General features: G+C 34.2%; 1 protein-coding gene and 1 long non-coding RNA gene across 2 annotated transcripts; one reads left to right on the top strand and one right to left on the bottom strand.

Annotated features, from left to right (window-relative positions):
• Nucleotides 1–5,828: 5,828 nt before the first annotated feature.
• On the top strand, nucleotides 5,829–8,480 carry LOC140803412 (uncharacterized). The gene has a single exon (XM_073159283.1). The coding sequence runs from the start codon at nucleotides 6,731–6,733 to the stop codon at nucleotides 8,006–8,008; it is 1,278 nt and encodes a 425-aa protein (XP_073015384.1). The 5' UTR covers nucleotides 5,829–6,730; the 3' UTR covers nucleotides 8,009–8,480.
• A 1,832-nt stretch (nucleotides 8,481–10,312) lies between these two features.
• LOC140803413 (uncharacterized) lies at nucleotides 10,313–11,680 on the bottom strand. Its single transcript, XR_012111865.1, has 2 exons — nucleotides 11,333–11,680; nucleotides 10,313–10,739 (listed from the first exon to the last, which is right to left on the bottom strand). It is a non-coding gene; the product is annotated as an uncharacterized lncRNA (long non-coding RNA).
• Between the last annotated feature and the right edge of the window lie 5,054 nt (nucleotides 11,681–16,734).

Genomic DNA, 16,734 nt, shown 5'->3' with positions numbered 1-16,734 from the left:
GGTCGGCGGGTGAGATGGCCGGAAACGATTGCCGGAAAATTACCGACGGTTTGTAAAAAACCGTCGCGAATAGCGACGGTTTTTCAAAAACAGTCGCCGATCTTGTTTAGATCGGCGACGGTTTGTCTCAAACCGTCGCTATGCGCGACGGTTTTTTACAAACCGTCGCTAATTGGCTGTCGTCAAGTGTTCGACCGGCGGTCGGCAGTTCGTCGCCTGTCGGTCGGTGGTCGGCCGGCGACGGTCGTGGAGGCGGCGGTGGTGGCGGGAAGTGGTGGTGAGTTTGAATTTAGGAGAAGGGTAAAATTGGAAAAATAGGAGGTATTAAGAGTGGGATAAATAATCCTAGGGGGTGAGGAGGTATTATTTTAACCTACCTAATATAACATAATCATTTATAGGAGGGATAAGGTGGGTTAACTAATCATCCGTACCAAACGCCGGATAAAGTGGGATAAAATAATCTATCCCACTTAATCCCTCAAACCAAACGGACCCTTAATAATTAACAGATGATTTTTATTGCATATGCTAACTTTTTGAGGACTATTTTTGTTTAATAGGTTATAGAAATAATGATGAGACATGATAAAAGGTAAAAGATTATGTGTATTCAGACAGAGAACTCATGTTATTGATCGAGAAAATATAGTTTTCTTTATTTACAGTAAAACTTGTAATTTTATTCAAATAATGTCAATATCCAAGATTACAAGATTTACTAATCAAACAGGAAAAGTTCCTGACATCCACACAAACGAGGATGAGGAAGAAATAGCAAAAGAAGCTAAAGAATGTGCTAGTTTATTAACTGAGCGCATCACATGGCTCAACGTTAAGTATGATTACTCATAAGTCGTCTAATATCAGTTGCAAAAGTGCCAACATAGCTGAAGTCCTCTTTTGGACGTGTGACTGCTTGCACAGCCAGAAGAGAATCTGATCAAATTTGATGAAGTTGAAGATGATGATCCTGCACCAATGAGAGTCCCTCCACAATAGCTGTTAGTTCAGCTATAAGAACTGGCTGTGGCTTAGTAATTTTCTTCCCAAACGCCAACATAGGTTGGCCCTCGTCATTGCGCACCATTCCCCCTATTGCAAAGCTAGCAGAGGTCTCCTTATAGTTTATTTTTGAATTAAAGTTATATGTTGTGTAATGATTATATTGTTTTGATACACTTATATAAATAATGTGTTGATTGGACTATTTTGTCGTATATACATTATATTATGAACTAGTCGAATTTTTTATGCATATTATGTAACATATTATATGATTATGTGGTAAGATCTGAGGAACTATATATAACATTTTCTAGGGATTGAGTTATAAAAGCTTTATATAAAAAAAACACATAAATTGTAATAATATCGTCTCACGTCTCAAGGACAAGGAAGTAATCAATGAGTGGCAGATCTACAATACGATGTTGTTGGATTACTTTTATCTTAAAATATCATATATTCGAAATAAACACGAATTTAAATTTAAATTGAAAATTTCAAATCCCAAATTCTAAATTAAAATTGAAAATGTTCAAGTCTAAAATCATATATCTTTCCCTGTTTATCCCAATTAAATATCATATAACATAGAATTATCACAATTGACAGTAATATTTTATGTACTTTTACTGTTGATTATTAAATATCTTTTACTTCTTTAAAGCTTCAAGGGGCAAAACTGCAAAATTATTTTGACTGGAAAAAATGCAAAATTACCCAAATTTCTATTTGTAAAAAAATAATAAGTGAATTACATTCAATCCAGTCAAAATCACAAAATTACCCAAACTGGATTATTAGGTTGTATAATCTGTGTTTTGGTGGTCAAAATTATGCAATATTTTCTAGATTACAATGAGAGAATGTGTGTGAATTCCTTTGTGTGTGACAAATTCTCAAAAGAAAATCAGAGGCGAAGGAAAAAAGAAGAGGTCGAGAAAATTTGCAAAATGGCTGCTATACCAAGATCATTTACCTTCCTCTCAATTGTGGTGGTGCTCTCTATTTTGATTTGTCCATCCTCAAGTGATCCAGAGGAATTGATCAATCAAATTTTTAGTCGAGCTCGAGATTTGAAATTTGTCATCATTTTTTTTCCATAATCGCGTCTACTCTCCAAATATTGATATTAAAAGATTGTGCTATATAGTTCTAGGTGAATCTATATCATTGATAGAAAGCACACATACAGTCATGCAAATATTGAAAGTTCGTGAGCCCGATAAAGACATATGAAATTGTTATCAGAGTTGTGAAAGTAACTATAAGGTATTGACATACAAACTCGAGAACGCGGCCTCGGCATTTGGTAGAGGGGATTATAGAAGCATGTTGTTTTACATATCTCAATGTGATAGATTGGTCAGTGACTGTGAAAGTGTTGCAGGGCCACAAGTGTCTCAGATATTGAGTAGGTAGGAGGAACATGAAAGCGAGAGAGTGGATCAGTATGTCAATAGCTGCTAGTGAGTTCCTAAATCTTGGCCGTTGAGTTTATATGTAAATTCTACCCATTTTTATCCTTTCTATATCTAAATACTTATATTATATTTAAACTAGTATTTCATCTCTGTATTGAAATCAATAAATATGAGCTTTTGAATAGTTACTTAAAATTATTGACACAATGAATATATTTAATTATTACGTTTTCAAGTAAGGATAATAGTCATGCTATCAAATTGAATTATTTACCATTGCATTCGATATATTGATTGAGTTGAACTGTTACTAATAAAAAGCTAAAAAAATATTAAAAAATAGTATGTTATATGTGTAACCAAGGTTGTAAATGGCGGGAGGCGGTGGCGGGGCGATCGGTGACCGCCTACCGCCTCGGCCGCCTAGGCGGTTGGATTTTTTTAAATAATTTTTTTATAGATAATCATGTGATATTATAATTTTTATGTAAAATGTGCAATTAAATAATGTTTAAGTACAAAATATAATATCATCTAGATAATGTGCAATCAATAAAGATTCATCATTATATTAATGTTATTATGCTAACGGAGTAATATATATATATTTTTTTTACCAAAAAACTAAGTTTAAGTTTTCAAAGTTTCAATCAATTATCCATCATTAGAACAAGTAGTAGACTAAACATAACTAATATTCCAAATCATCTACATATGCATCATCTACTACATCCACGATCCTCTCATTATCGGACGCAATCAACGTTTTCTTCATTCTCCTCCTCCGATGTTTCTAAATATTCATTAAGTTCTCTAATGGGGATGTTCCTTGCACTCCTCCTTGGATGTAGCACTTCATCCGCTCCTGAGGCCTCCACTACCATTCTCCAAGTAAGACTTTTAAATAGTCTTAATATTTAAAATTAGTTGACTATGACTTGGTTTTTAAAATTGTTGACTAAGTTTTAAAAATTGTTGACTACTGCCTCGCCCGCCTGCTCGCCGCCTCGCCCGCCTGTTCGCCGCCTCGACCCGCCTACTCGTCGCCTCAACCCGCCTCGACACCCCTCAACCCGCCTCGACACCCGCCTCATCCATAGGCGGTGCGGTCGAGGGCAGCCTACCGCCTAGGCGGCCGCCATTTAGAACACTGTGTGTAACAAAATTTTAAAGAATAAATAATTTTTTTTAAAAAAATTAAAAAATAATTTATTAGATGAAAATTTTGATTATTTTTTGAAATTTTTTAAAAATAATTATACTAATGTTATAATTAAATAATAATAATAACAACAATAACAATAATAGATATGTGCTTTAGGGAAGACGGTTCTTTAGTTGCACATATGATGTCACTATTATTACTCAAAGATATATCACATCACTATCGAATTCATTTGCAACTCTCGAGTGGTTGCAGATTTTATCGTTATATATGGGTTGAATGGATCGTACTATACTCTAGCCTTAAATTAAGATTCTTGTAGGTACTATGAATGATACCTAGGAGATCATGAGGCGATGCTATTAGACGCTCTTACATGATCCGATGACTGCGATCATACTTGAGTTCTGACATTCTTGATCAACGGGTTGATGAAACCGGAGAAGAATAAATTTTATTCTGAATCACGATGTAGTTGTGAACCTGCAGCTAACCGTATCTCTGAACCATTAAGGATAACACAAGTATTGGATTCTGTATTTCCGTTGAGATAGTCAAATTCAAGGAGTTGAATTTGACGATTGTAGTTTCATGAAAATTAAACAGATTGCTTATAAAAAAACCGTTTTAGTGAAGGAGTTCATAAAAAATTTGTAGTTGCCAAAAATGAATCAATTGAAATTTTGTCATTCGAAATTTTCAATTTTCATTATCTGAACAAGATTTGTACCATCGATACATTGATGCAGTTTGATCATCGATCGAGGTTATAATGAGTTCACAATTATTTATTTAGTGAATTTAGAATATACTTATTAAATAATAATGTCCGTACTGATTACTACTAATTTACATGGCTCTCATAAAATATTTTAGAGAGATCTATAATTGATTAATTGATTGATTAAAAATTAAATAAGAAATTAAATAATAGTTATTTAGTTTTACAAATTACATGTATATACATATGTGTGTGCGTGTGTGTATGTATGTGTGTGTGTGTATATAAATATTTCATGTATTATCAAGAGTTAACTTTGTATTATATATACTATATAAGAATTTAATTAATTATATTGAAGCAATCCTAATGAGATTATGATTAAGAATCCTAGTAGCATTGGGTTAATATATTTTTATTAATATGTTATCAAATGTTGATAACATGTAACATAACCATACAAAAAAGATACACAAAATTATCTCATTCTTCAAGCAAAATTTCGGCCAACCCTTTTTATTTCACAAGGAGATTTCGGCCACCACCCCTTCCACCATGCGCCGCCCCGACGCTGTTACAAACCTTCCGAATCTGTAAAATTCCGATGATCGAATCTCGATGCAAATTTTATTTAAATCTCTAATATAATTCTATATTAGAAACAAAGTTTCTGATCGCTGATTTGATTTGACGATCGAAGGAGGATGAAGATCCATTCGTAAGGATTTGAAAGAAGAGATAACTCGACTAATCTCATATTGGTTTGATGTCTAACATTAAATACGCAAAGGTAAACAGATCTAAACATCATATGGATGTTTTAGATCATACGACGCTCAATGAACACTTTGAATGTCAAAATAACATTGTCGTGAGATCGTCTCACAAGAGACCCACTCTGAAACATTATATACCAAAAATTAGCATATGCATGGCATGTTTTCAAATATATCTTCTCCATATTTAGTATTCTTGAATAATCGTATAAATGATCATACTTGTTATGAAAGTATAATAAGATATATTAACTGTTACATATTCATAGATCACGTGATGAATATCAACAACATTGTCGTGATCCGGCATATACATTAATTTGCCATCGAGTCTCAAAACATTCTTGATCACAACACTTTATTAGATGAGAATACAGTTAATCCTGTATTCACCCTTGCCATGATATTTGTTCTTCCCTCTCAAAATCGTTAATTCTGGCTGACTGAGCTATTGAAAAAACACGATTTAGAGGAGGAATGCATAAAACCAATCAAATGCAACCACGACAATAGTAGCTAACCAGTAAATCGGCAAGTGAACCTCACGATCACCGAGTCGCGTGACGTCGATAAGGCCTCTATCAAGAGAAATTTATAATGCCAGACTTAATTTTATACTGCCAGAACCGTTACAACGATCCCAACACAATGTACAACATTTTTTTGTCGTACCTTGTGCAGCGTAAGTTGTACTCTGACACAAGTTATTATCTTTTAATCAGACAGAAAACGAACAAAGAGAGAGAAAGGGCGTATCGAAGGGCAGAGCGATCCGAGAAAACGAAGAGAAGGGTCTTCCATTTTCTGATTCAGGAAAAAAAATAAAAAAAAAATTGTGGGATTTAAGCAGAACGAAAGGGAGAGCTCGAAGCAAAAATTTGAAGGTGTAAGGAGAAATATTTCGACGAGCAAAATGGGTTCAGAGAGCAATTGAAGAGAAAAGAGATAAGGAAAATTAAAGCTAAAAGTGTTTCGTGATTGCGTTTTTTTCCTCGTGAATCTAATTTTGGGTAGCTGCAATAAGGTCAGCCCATTCGTTTCTGCGCCTGTTTTGAACTCATATTTTTCTTCAAGTTTGTATCTTTATGTTCTTTCACGATTCATTTATCAAGTTTGATTCTAAGCATAAGAATCTGAACTTGAAGTTGGGAATTCAAGTTCGAATCGTTTCTAGGGGAAGTGGCATTTGGGTTATTGTTGAATTTTCAGAAAATAAATTGTTTGCGGTGTTGCTTTCAGTGTCAGGGAGGTATCTTTATTTGCTCTCGGTGGTCTAACTTAACAAAGACTCCGTTTTTTAGTAGTAGTTTTTGGCTTTGAGTTTGGTGTTGAAGAATTTTAATGTGTTGGAAAATTTAGGTTTTTGGAGGGAGAGTTGGTTTAATTGAAAGTTTTAGATCTCTGGGTCTGGACTCGATCCTCCGAGTAATATTATGTGTAATAATCGAGGTTTTGGAGATGGGTTTTAGTTCTGCATTGTTAAGTTCGTGGTTTGATGGATTAAATATTGTTAGGAAAATGTGTTTGTGGAACTGGGGCAAAACAACCCTAATATAGATTGGGGTTCTGTATCTTCTGTGGAACTACTGTGTCTGTTGTATGGATTTTGATTGTTAGAAGGAGAGAAGGGTGCAGAAAGATGCGACCACCATATCAGCATTCACGGATCAATCTTGTTGAGTTGAAAGCTCAGATAGTGAAGAAACTTGGGGCAGAGAGGTCCAAGCAGTATTTTTATTACTTGAATAAATTATTGAGTTTAAAAGTGAGCAAAGGCGAGTTTGATAAGCTTTGTGTGGGAATTATCGGGCGGGAAAATATTCCGCTCCACAATCAGTTTATTCGTTCTATTCTGAGAAATGCTTGTGGCCAGAGTGGCCCACCACCGTCCATTCACAAAGATGATGTTCTGAAGCACGAGACACAAGTTGGTGGCAAGGCGATATCTGCAGATGGTTACCAGAATGGGTCCCACATCGGCATGGTTCAGGCTTCTAGTTCACCAGGTTCATCAAATGGAGGTGACGTGTTACCTGTGTCTCCTCGGAAAGCCAGATCTGGTAACCGTGATCGTAGAAATGGGGAGCGTCGTAGTGCTCTTGGACCAAATGGGAAGACCAATTTTGCTTCACAGGTATCTACATCCAATCAATCAAATGAATTTAACGTCATTTTAGAGAACGGGGATATCAATCCACCGCATATAGGTCGGCCTGTGCAGCATCATCAAGGACTTGTGCAGTTGGAAAAGAATGAAAATGAGATCTATGTTCCTCAGCAGGCTAAAATATCGGGTGTAAGGAGATCGTCAGATGGTCTGTCTCCCGTCTATAACAAAGACCATTTGGAGCTGGTGGTCAGAGAAGATGGAAAACAGCTTTCATCAAGAATTTCACTTGAAGCTCCTCTTGGGGTTCCATTATGTTCAGTTAGCGTTGGTGGGGCACGAAGAACGCTGCCTCCAGAGAGCACCCTTAGATGTATTGGTACATTCAGTGATGGTGCTTTGTTGGACAGTCTTACCTTAAGGGAAAGAATGGAGCAAATTACTATGACGCAGGAGATTGAAGGGGTGTCAGTCGATTGCGCCAACATACTGAACCATGGTTTGGATTCTTATCTGAAAAGATTAATTACGTCTTGCGTTGGACTTGTTGGATCAAGGTCAGGACATGAGTTGACAAGGAATAACACCCACAAGCTTCACCACCATATGAAGCTTATTAATGGTGTCCTACCAGCTCATCATTATCAGATGCTTGGAAGTGGCAAGCCTGTGGAAGTGCAAGAACAGAGGACCCATTACCCGATTTCTTTACAGGACTTCAGAGTTGCCATGGAGCTGAATCCTAGCCAACTTGGTGAAGACTGGCCATTGTTGCTCGAGAAAATATGTACTCGTGCCTTTGAAGAATAACACGGAATATGGGCCTGTGGTTTCATAACCGAATGAATTGGTTCCTGCTGGATCAAAAGGCATGCTTTGCGTGTTGGTATTCTGGCCTCAACATGGCTTTAAATGTTTTCATGCATGGCCTCTTGAATAGTACGAGAAGACAGGGACCGGAGCAGGGAATCTTTATTCCACCCTGCTATGGGGCTTTTCTTTAATAGGAAGCCACTATCAGCGACCATTCAGATACGCATAACATAAAATCCGGTTGCGCTGTTGTATGATTAGCATTATGCCCAGTTTTCATATTTTTTCCTTTTCTTGTAATTTGCAGTCAATTAGTAATTCATGAACAGTTTTGCATGAATAATTTATGTAGTTCGGTACTTCAGAAGAAAGGCACACATGCATGATGCAATAGTCATGTGCATGTACCTCAACCATCAAAATTGATCGGAATCTTAATATTAACACCGTTCTTTGACCAGTTGTTTTACATGCTTCTTTTTGTTAAGACAAATATCTTGCTGCTTTTGGCGCTTGTTGCGTATTGTAATTCAGATGCCAAATTGCATCACATGGCATGTTGTTGCGTCTCTCTGAATTTAACATGCAAATAGTTGCTAATTTTAAAATTTTGTGGCTAAAGATGTTCTCAATCCACAGAAGCTAGTGTTAGCTGTTGAAGGATGACTCTTTCCTCGGGATAGGGTGAAGACCTCTTTTTTCAATATACCTGTACTTGAATTGAAGTACAGGTTTGAAATTGTTTGGTTGAAGTGAAATTTACTCTTTGGTTTTTAATACTATTTTATTCCTATTTTTTTGGCATACTCCTTTTAGTTCACTCAGAAGCGTTGACAGCACCTCATAAATGAAACAATTTAACTGCTTCCGAAAAATTCGGTTTCTCTGTTGGACCTGTGTAGGTTGCAGTTATACTACCTCTGGTATGGCATACTTTCAGATGAAATGTTCAGATGTAACAGTTTAGGTAACCTGCTAAGATCATTTATAATTTGCTGTTTATATTCTTTCCTCTGTTGCCAATTCCTTTTGTTTAGGGCTGAGAGTTACCCACTCCTACCATCCAAAACATGCCTTTAGTATCCTTCCATGTCAATCTTTGATTCTTGTACCAGGTATGCCGTTCATTGCTATTGTTATTCGTATTTTGCTATTAAGATTGCCAATTGTTACCCCAGTTGCACTGTTGCAGCATCATTGTGCTGATATATGTTTTCGCGACAGATCGCCATGGTTTCTGTCAATAGTATTCTGTTAGACAAATAATCTGCACCATGTAATTGCATCTGTAAGTTTTTCCTTCAGAACCATTGTCATTACGGATACCACTATCTCCTCGAGCAGCATCCATTTAATTTCGGGGTGGTTCTATGGCTGGTGAATCAACTGTCACATTTAATTTCGGGGTGGTTCTATGGCTGGTGAATCAACTGTCAAAGAATCTGTACGGCTGCAAACTCAAATTACTGCCCCCGCGTGTATCTCATGTCTTGAGGAATGAATGTTTATCTGAAGTAGTTTCTTAGTTGCCTTTCAGTTTGTTGCCAATGTTTTATATCTCATAGAATGTTATGCCCCTGAAAAATTGTATTGATCACAGATTATTGAAATGACGAAGATTTTTTTTACAGAAAAAGATTATCCAAGACAAATAACGAAAACATCTAGTATTTTGTTGCTGTGGTATGCTAATGACACCAGAATACTATGTAAAGAGGTGATGAACAATACATTTGTAAGGCGTTGATACGTTGGATTAATCAATACATTTGTCTGTCCCTCGATTTACGTGGGACTTGTGTGATCCAAGTTGTGTTACGCAGAAAGTCGCTATAGTATAGACTTAAGGATGTACAAGTTCTAAAGAAACTTGCCACATGCCAGATTTTCTTGAACAGTGGAACCAGAGAGGGAAAGTTTTACTGTTTAAATCGATTGGGTGTTGCATTATAATCAAGATTTGACTTGAGATATGACCGTGACTTCGGATCCATATGGGAAGAATCGTTCAGGATCCTCGGCTTAACATGAAGCTTCACTGAAGAGGCATGAAACAGTGGTTTCTCTTCTACGGACAGGGAATGGGTGAGGTGAAGATGTTCGTGTTATATCAGTAGAAAATTTCTCATTCTGAGTTTTTTGAAATGGTAAAATTTTATGTTATACGAGTCATTTTCAACCTGTCTTCATGTCACTTGCAATTTTTATACCAAGAACTTTATTAATTCCTACTCTTTTTATGTTTTATGTCTAATTGAAAGCACCAAAAAATAAATTTTTAATTAAGTAAAAATCATGATCCACCCGAGGAACTGGATTAAATTGGCTGATTCAAAAGTTCTTTCCAACGTAAATCTCCACTGAGAATCATGACAAAATATGACACGCATATTTACAAACGACTCCATTATTTTAAAGTATCTGTGATATATATCGATAACTGATCCACCACATTCCAAAAAGGGTAGAGTGGATGTATAATATTATTGTGCAATAGATGGAGAGCTTTTCTTCATCAAGTTTGATTTTTAAGAAAAGGAAACTGCCGCTGCACCATGGTTTGAATGGGTGCTGGACCATGAAAAATTCCTCCAAAACCATCTACTTTTGTGCTTGTCATGGCGCGACATTACTTGTGATTCTGTTCTTCTCAACATTTCCCACATAATCTGCACGTCCTCGTATCCACAACTTTGAATGTCGTTGTGCAGTTTCAGAAGCCCGGCACCTGAAGAAACCAAAAGTCCAAAAAGAACATAAGATAAGAGGCGAGAAACAAACTTTATCAATAGAATTATAGATAGATGTGATGGGGATGAACATAATGTTCGAGAAGTAAGAATTCAGCAGATGAAACAGAAAGCATAATCTGTTGTCAAACAAACAGCAGAAATGATATTCAAGAAAACAAAGCCAATCCCATGAACTTTAATAGATAATTATTTGACTTGCTATACACACAATTATCTCATCTTTGGACAATAGTGAATAAATCAAAGCCAACCTACGAAAAGAACACATACTTTAGTCTTGTCAAAACTTAGAATACTAGGAATCAAAGCCAACGTATGAAAAGGAGTTGAAACGATCAAAGAACCACCAATTGCTCAATCCCCCAAATGAAAAGATCAAAATTTTCTTCCTGCATTCTTAAAATTTGGTAAGCAAAATCCAAAATTTTTGTGAGAAATAACTTCAGATTAACAAAATTTCACTCCGACTAATAAATTTATATCTCATTTTAAATTCTGGAGAGCAAAATTAGCTTCGAAAACCACAAACATCACCCCATCAAACGATCAAAAAAATGGCGATTTTTACCATTTTTACGGTTCCTAACACGATTCGACACCGAAAACCAAGCCCTTCTAACAGGGAATATCATTCTGTGCCACCACTCCATCACCTGAATCTTCACCTTCCGCCGCCGGTTCACACCGCCGAGTCGACTCAGAACCACCCTTAACCCGGCCAGAACTAAGAATCTCCCTCCAAAACCTCAGCTCACACACCTATATCAACATGAGGAAACACACAACAACACACCTAGAGTGTGTTTTCGAGGAATTCTTGAATTTTCTTTCGATTTCCAGGCTTGTTCTTTTAGCCGTTGGGTGCACTCACTTGGAAAGGAATGAATATAATATAATATAATATAATGTCATTGCCTCACCGACACGTGACGGTATCGATGGATTTTTAATAAAAAGTTTGGACACGTGGTCCACGTGTGGGTTTAGTCTTTTTCTTCGGATTCGAAATTTATCGACTGTTGAGATATCATTTTCGAGGAAATTTGAAAGTGAACGTGTCGTCGGATCATTGGGAAATAGTCAATCATAACTTTGAAAATAAATTACAACTTTCTAGCGGCAAAATGTGTTGTATAATCGACGTGTAACGAAATTAGTTAGACTTTCTTATTCTATAAAATTATTGATTTTAATTGACATGTTAGAATAAGATTAGTGTGTATTAATAGTGATATCTCTCACGAATGAGTCCATCAAGATTAAACCCAAATCAGATCTTGGATTTTCGATCCATTTTTAGCTAAGGTAGAAGGTCCATGATAGAAGTCGTGTATTCTCTTATAAATATCAAGTTTGAAAGTCTAACTATCCATTCACTATATTGAATTTCAGCAGCACCATTTGTTGCTCTCTAATTATATTCTCAGTCTATCACTTGAGTATCGGAGGGGCTACGTCGGGACACCCTTCTGGCCCATTTTTAACGATCACTTTCGTGATTTCAGGCATATAGTAAAATTCGAGGTCTGCATTCGGATTGCCATCACATGTTGGAACCGAACCCTAAATTTTCATTGAGTATCAAGTATTATTTTGAAATCGATGATAATACTAAAACTTGATGTCCAAAGAAAATGTTGCTATAATAGAATTTTGAATCTAAAATATCGTCTTGTCGAATGTCGACTTAGAAGTTACACATAATTAGTGTTACATTTCAAAATAAATAATTTTGTAAAGTGCCAAAAAAACATGGATCGAATATGATGTGCCGATACATTATTTTCTACGAAAATTGAAAATAGAGAGAATAATGTCAAATATTTCTACTTTGGCGTTACCCTTAACGGGGAACATTTAATTTATATAGTCAAAATAAAATATTGACCAAATTTTACCCCTTTTTTCCAGTTGTTTATTTTTATAAAAAACAAATGAATTCGTCGGACATAAAAGAAGATTATTGATAATTTTTTTTATGAGACAATCTCACGAATTTTTATCTGTAATCCTATAAATATTCACAATAAAAAGTAATATTCTTAACATAAAAAGTTATATTTTTCATGGATGACCCAAATAAGAGATACGTCTCACAAAATACAACATGTAAGTTCGTCTTACACAAGTTTTTGTTTAACTCTCTCTACGTTTGATTTTTTAACCTTATATTTCTTCATTTTATTTTTTATTCCTGACATGATTATATATACATAAAATTATATTTTATATTCAAAGTGGAAATACAATGCAACAACGTAGGCCAAATATATATATTAAATAAAAAAAATGTTACAATTGATTTTTAAAATCAAGATAGAATATTTTATGAAAGAAGCTTACGCGGTAGATTTGGCATCGTGTGTCGGCAGGGTCGATGTGGTCCACCCTTAGTCAACTTAAAAAAGAAAAAGAAAAAACCAGGGTTAGCGTTGTCTTTCCACCTGATGCATGTATATGAAATGAATAATTACCATGCCCAAATAAATAAATATATATTTATCTCATTTATTGCTACAAAATACAACAGATTCATCAAAATAATTATATAAATTATTTATAATGTCATATTACTAATTGAGATTTTTCATAATTTTATATATAAGGGCTTTGTAAATTTTGTATTAAATAAAAAAGGTGTTGATTAATAATTTTATTATATTATAAAATGAGTCCTAATTAAATTAAGTAACCATTTAACAAAGCATCTAAGAAATTATATGTATTTTACAAATTTAATAAGGTTAAAGACCTAAAAATGCAAGAAAATCTATCAGTTTAAAATTTTAATACAATTAAAATGATCGTGATAAAATATTATTTAATTAAAAATATATTTTTCAAATGACATTCAAGTGCTAAAAATTATAAAATTTAAAGATAAGTAAAGTGCCAAATACATATTATTAATAGAGAAAAATCATATGACATAATTATATGCGTCAATTGAATAATATCAATTATAAATAAACATTATTAATTATTCTATAAAAATTATTAATTTTCTATACTCGAGATTATATATATTATATGTCTAAAAAAAATAACCACACCTATTTTACGCATGTCAAAAACTTTGTGAGACGGTCTCACGTGTCATATTTTGTGAGACGAATCTCTTATTTGGGTCCTCCATGAAAAATATTACTTTTTATGCTAAAAATATTACTTTTTATTGTGAATATCGGTAGGGTTGACTCGTCTCACAGATAAAGATTTATGAGACTGTCTCACAAGAGACTTACTCTTTAAAGATATGTTTGATTCAAAATCCTCAACCGACAGTGCCGTAGAAGCATATGTGGATGGATGGCCATTATAATTATGAGTGGGTCTCATGTGAGACCGTCTCACGGATCTTAATCCGTGAGACGGGTCAACCCTACTCATATTCACAATAAAAAGTAATACTCTTAGCATAAAAAGTAATACTTTTTCATGGATTACCCAAATAAGAGATCCGTCTCACAAATATAACCCGTGAGACCGTCTCACACAAGTTTTTGCCTATAATTATAATTAGGTGTTTAATTAATGATCCCTAATCAATACAATGCTTTCTCTCATATGTTTGATTATAACAACTTAACAACAAGTTGATCCATCGGCTATTGATGATTTATTAATTATGAAATTAACGATAGATCGGTGTTTCGACCAGAGGATTTGATTTTAATATAATATTAGAAAGAATTGATTTCCGTTGTCACGAATGAAATTTACGAAAAATACTAAAATTTGAAGAATTTCAAATCCGTAGATTCATGAAATCGTCCAAAGAAGTTGGTTAAATTTGGAATAAAGATTTAAAATTCAATTCCACTAGAATCTTTCCCTCCAATACATCACAAGTTTTTTTGTTTTGTTTTATTCATTTAATTATCTAAAATTCGATTTTCCACATTACCTATCTCACTTTAAATATCAACAATTATTATATATTAAGTATATGACGTTCCCTAAGTTTGATACATAATTGTCTTTATTTGGTAGAGCGACCGAATCGTGGTACTTGAGCTGCTGTGGGATTTAAAAGATTTGAGTTGCATCATTACTACTAGCTGTAGCTTTTGATAAAGCGACAAGTACTCGGCCCTACAATTGGTATCAGAGCCAAGGTCACGGGTTCGATTCACATTGCTTGCAAAGAGTGCAATTATTGGGAGGAAGATTGTTGGGTGCAATAATTGTTCTTGTTTGGTAGAGCGATCGAACCGTGAGCTGCTGTGCGATTTAAAGCGGTAAGCGCTCAGTCCCATAATATTTTATGAATTTCAAATTTCAAGTGTACCATTCAAATTTGTCTCTCGTCTTGGCTGTTTAGGCTGAATAATAATAGAGCACACTATGCTTGGCATCAAATGAAATTTAAATTTTGAAATTGGGATGCAAATGGGTTTTGATTTGTCACCGTCTATATTTTAAAAGATAGGAATTTATTTTTAACCCTTTTTCCAAATAATAATAATAATAATAATAATAATAATAATAATAATAATAATAATAACGTGACTTAACCTCTAAATAAGGATGACAATTTTGTCTGCGAACCCGAAATGAGGTGGATTTGAGGTTTTTCAAATCTCCGAAGCAAACCATAGAAGAATATGAAAATGATATCTCCATTCTATACATCTCAATCCCTCTAATGATAATATCATTACTACTACTAATAATGAATTTAATTAATAACTAACAAAAAACTCAAATTCATAACATTCAAATCTCGTTCGTGATAATTATGTGGTTTCATTTTTTGTTTTTGTGAAAATCATGAATGAAAAAAGTTTGTATTATTTATGTGATATTAATATTTATATATAATTGAGTTATTTTATCAATATTAAGTTTTTAAGGGAATTTGTAAACTTTTTTTTAATTCAAGTGATATTTGAAGCTGTGATGAGGAAGTTTAATTCACGTCATGTCAAGATAATGATGACAAATACGGTCCACATCGTTATTACATCTAGATTATTGAAGCGAAGATGAAGACTATGATAAAAATTTAATATTCATGTAGTCGCGATGGATATTTTCAAGTCAATTAGGTAATCGAGTTAGGAGCCCGATGGCGATTTAATTCCTGCAAAGATTAAATGGGTAATACCCGTTTAGAAAAAACGAAGATTCCCTACCTCGCCATCCCTACCTCTAAATTTATGACAAAAAAATTGATTATTATTTGTTAGGTGCAATAATTGTCTCTTTTAGATAAAACAATCAAAATATAATGTTGAGCTACTTTATATTTTAAAATATTTTAGTCGCATCACTGCCACAAATTATGATTTTTGGTAAAACGACAAGTGCTCGGTCCAATAATTGATATCGGAGTCAATGTCACAAGTTCGATTCTTATTAATTACAAGGAATATAATTATTAAGAGAGACATTTTTTGGTGCATTACTTGTTTCTTTTAAGTAGTATAATATAAATGTGGTGCTTGAAATGATGTATGATTTAAAAAATTTGATTTGCACCGTTACCAAAAACTATAATTTTTGGTAAAACGGAAAGCGTTTGGTCCTACATTACATTAATTCAACCAATTATTTGTAATAATTAGAAGTCAAGAGTATCGAGTTATAGGCCATGCAAAAAACTCGGCCCTTTTATAATAAAAAAGAGTATAAGAAGCGTCAGTTGATATTTGAGTTGGTGGACTAGATTGATGTTTGATCAATAGTCAGAAGTTCGATCCTCATTTCAACACTTTTCTCGAGTAATCTTGTCACACATGACTTTCCAAATGTGATTTACCTGACTAACGAAATTTGCAAGCTATTATATTATTTAAAAGATTTATACAATACACACAAAAGATTAGTTGGCTGCAAATAAAATAAATTTTTGAACAAAAAATAGAATGGATATCTCTATGTGTTGAAAAAACGAATTTTTCCACAACCATGCACGCTAAAAATATTGATTAGCAAATAAGATTAAAATCATTTGTTTTTTAACAC

Source organism: Primulina eburnea, chromosome 10 (assembly GCF_022965805.1).
Source record: "Primulina eburnea isolate SZY01 chromosome 10, ASM2296580v1, whole genome shotgun sequence".
Taxonomy (NCBI): domain Eukaryota; kingdom Viridiplantae; phylum Streptophyta; class Magnoliopsida; order Lamiales; family Gesneriaceae; genus Primulina; species Primulina eburnea.
This window is presented reverse-complemented; position numbering and strand designations above follow the sequence as displayed.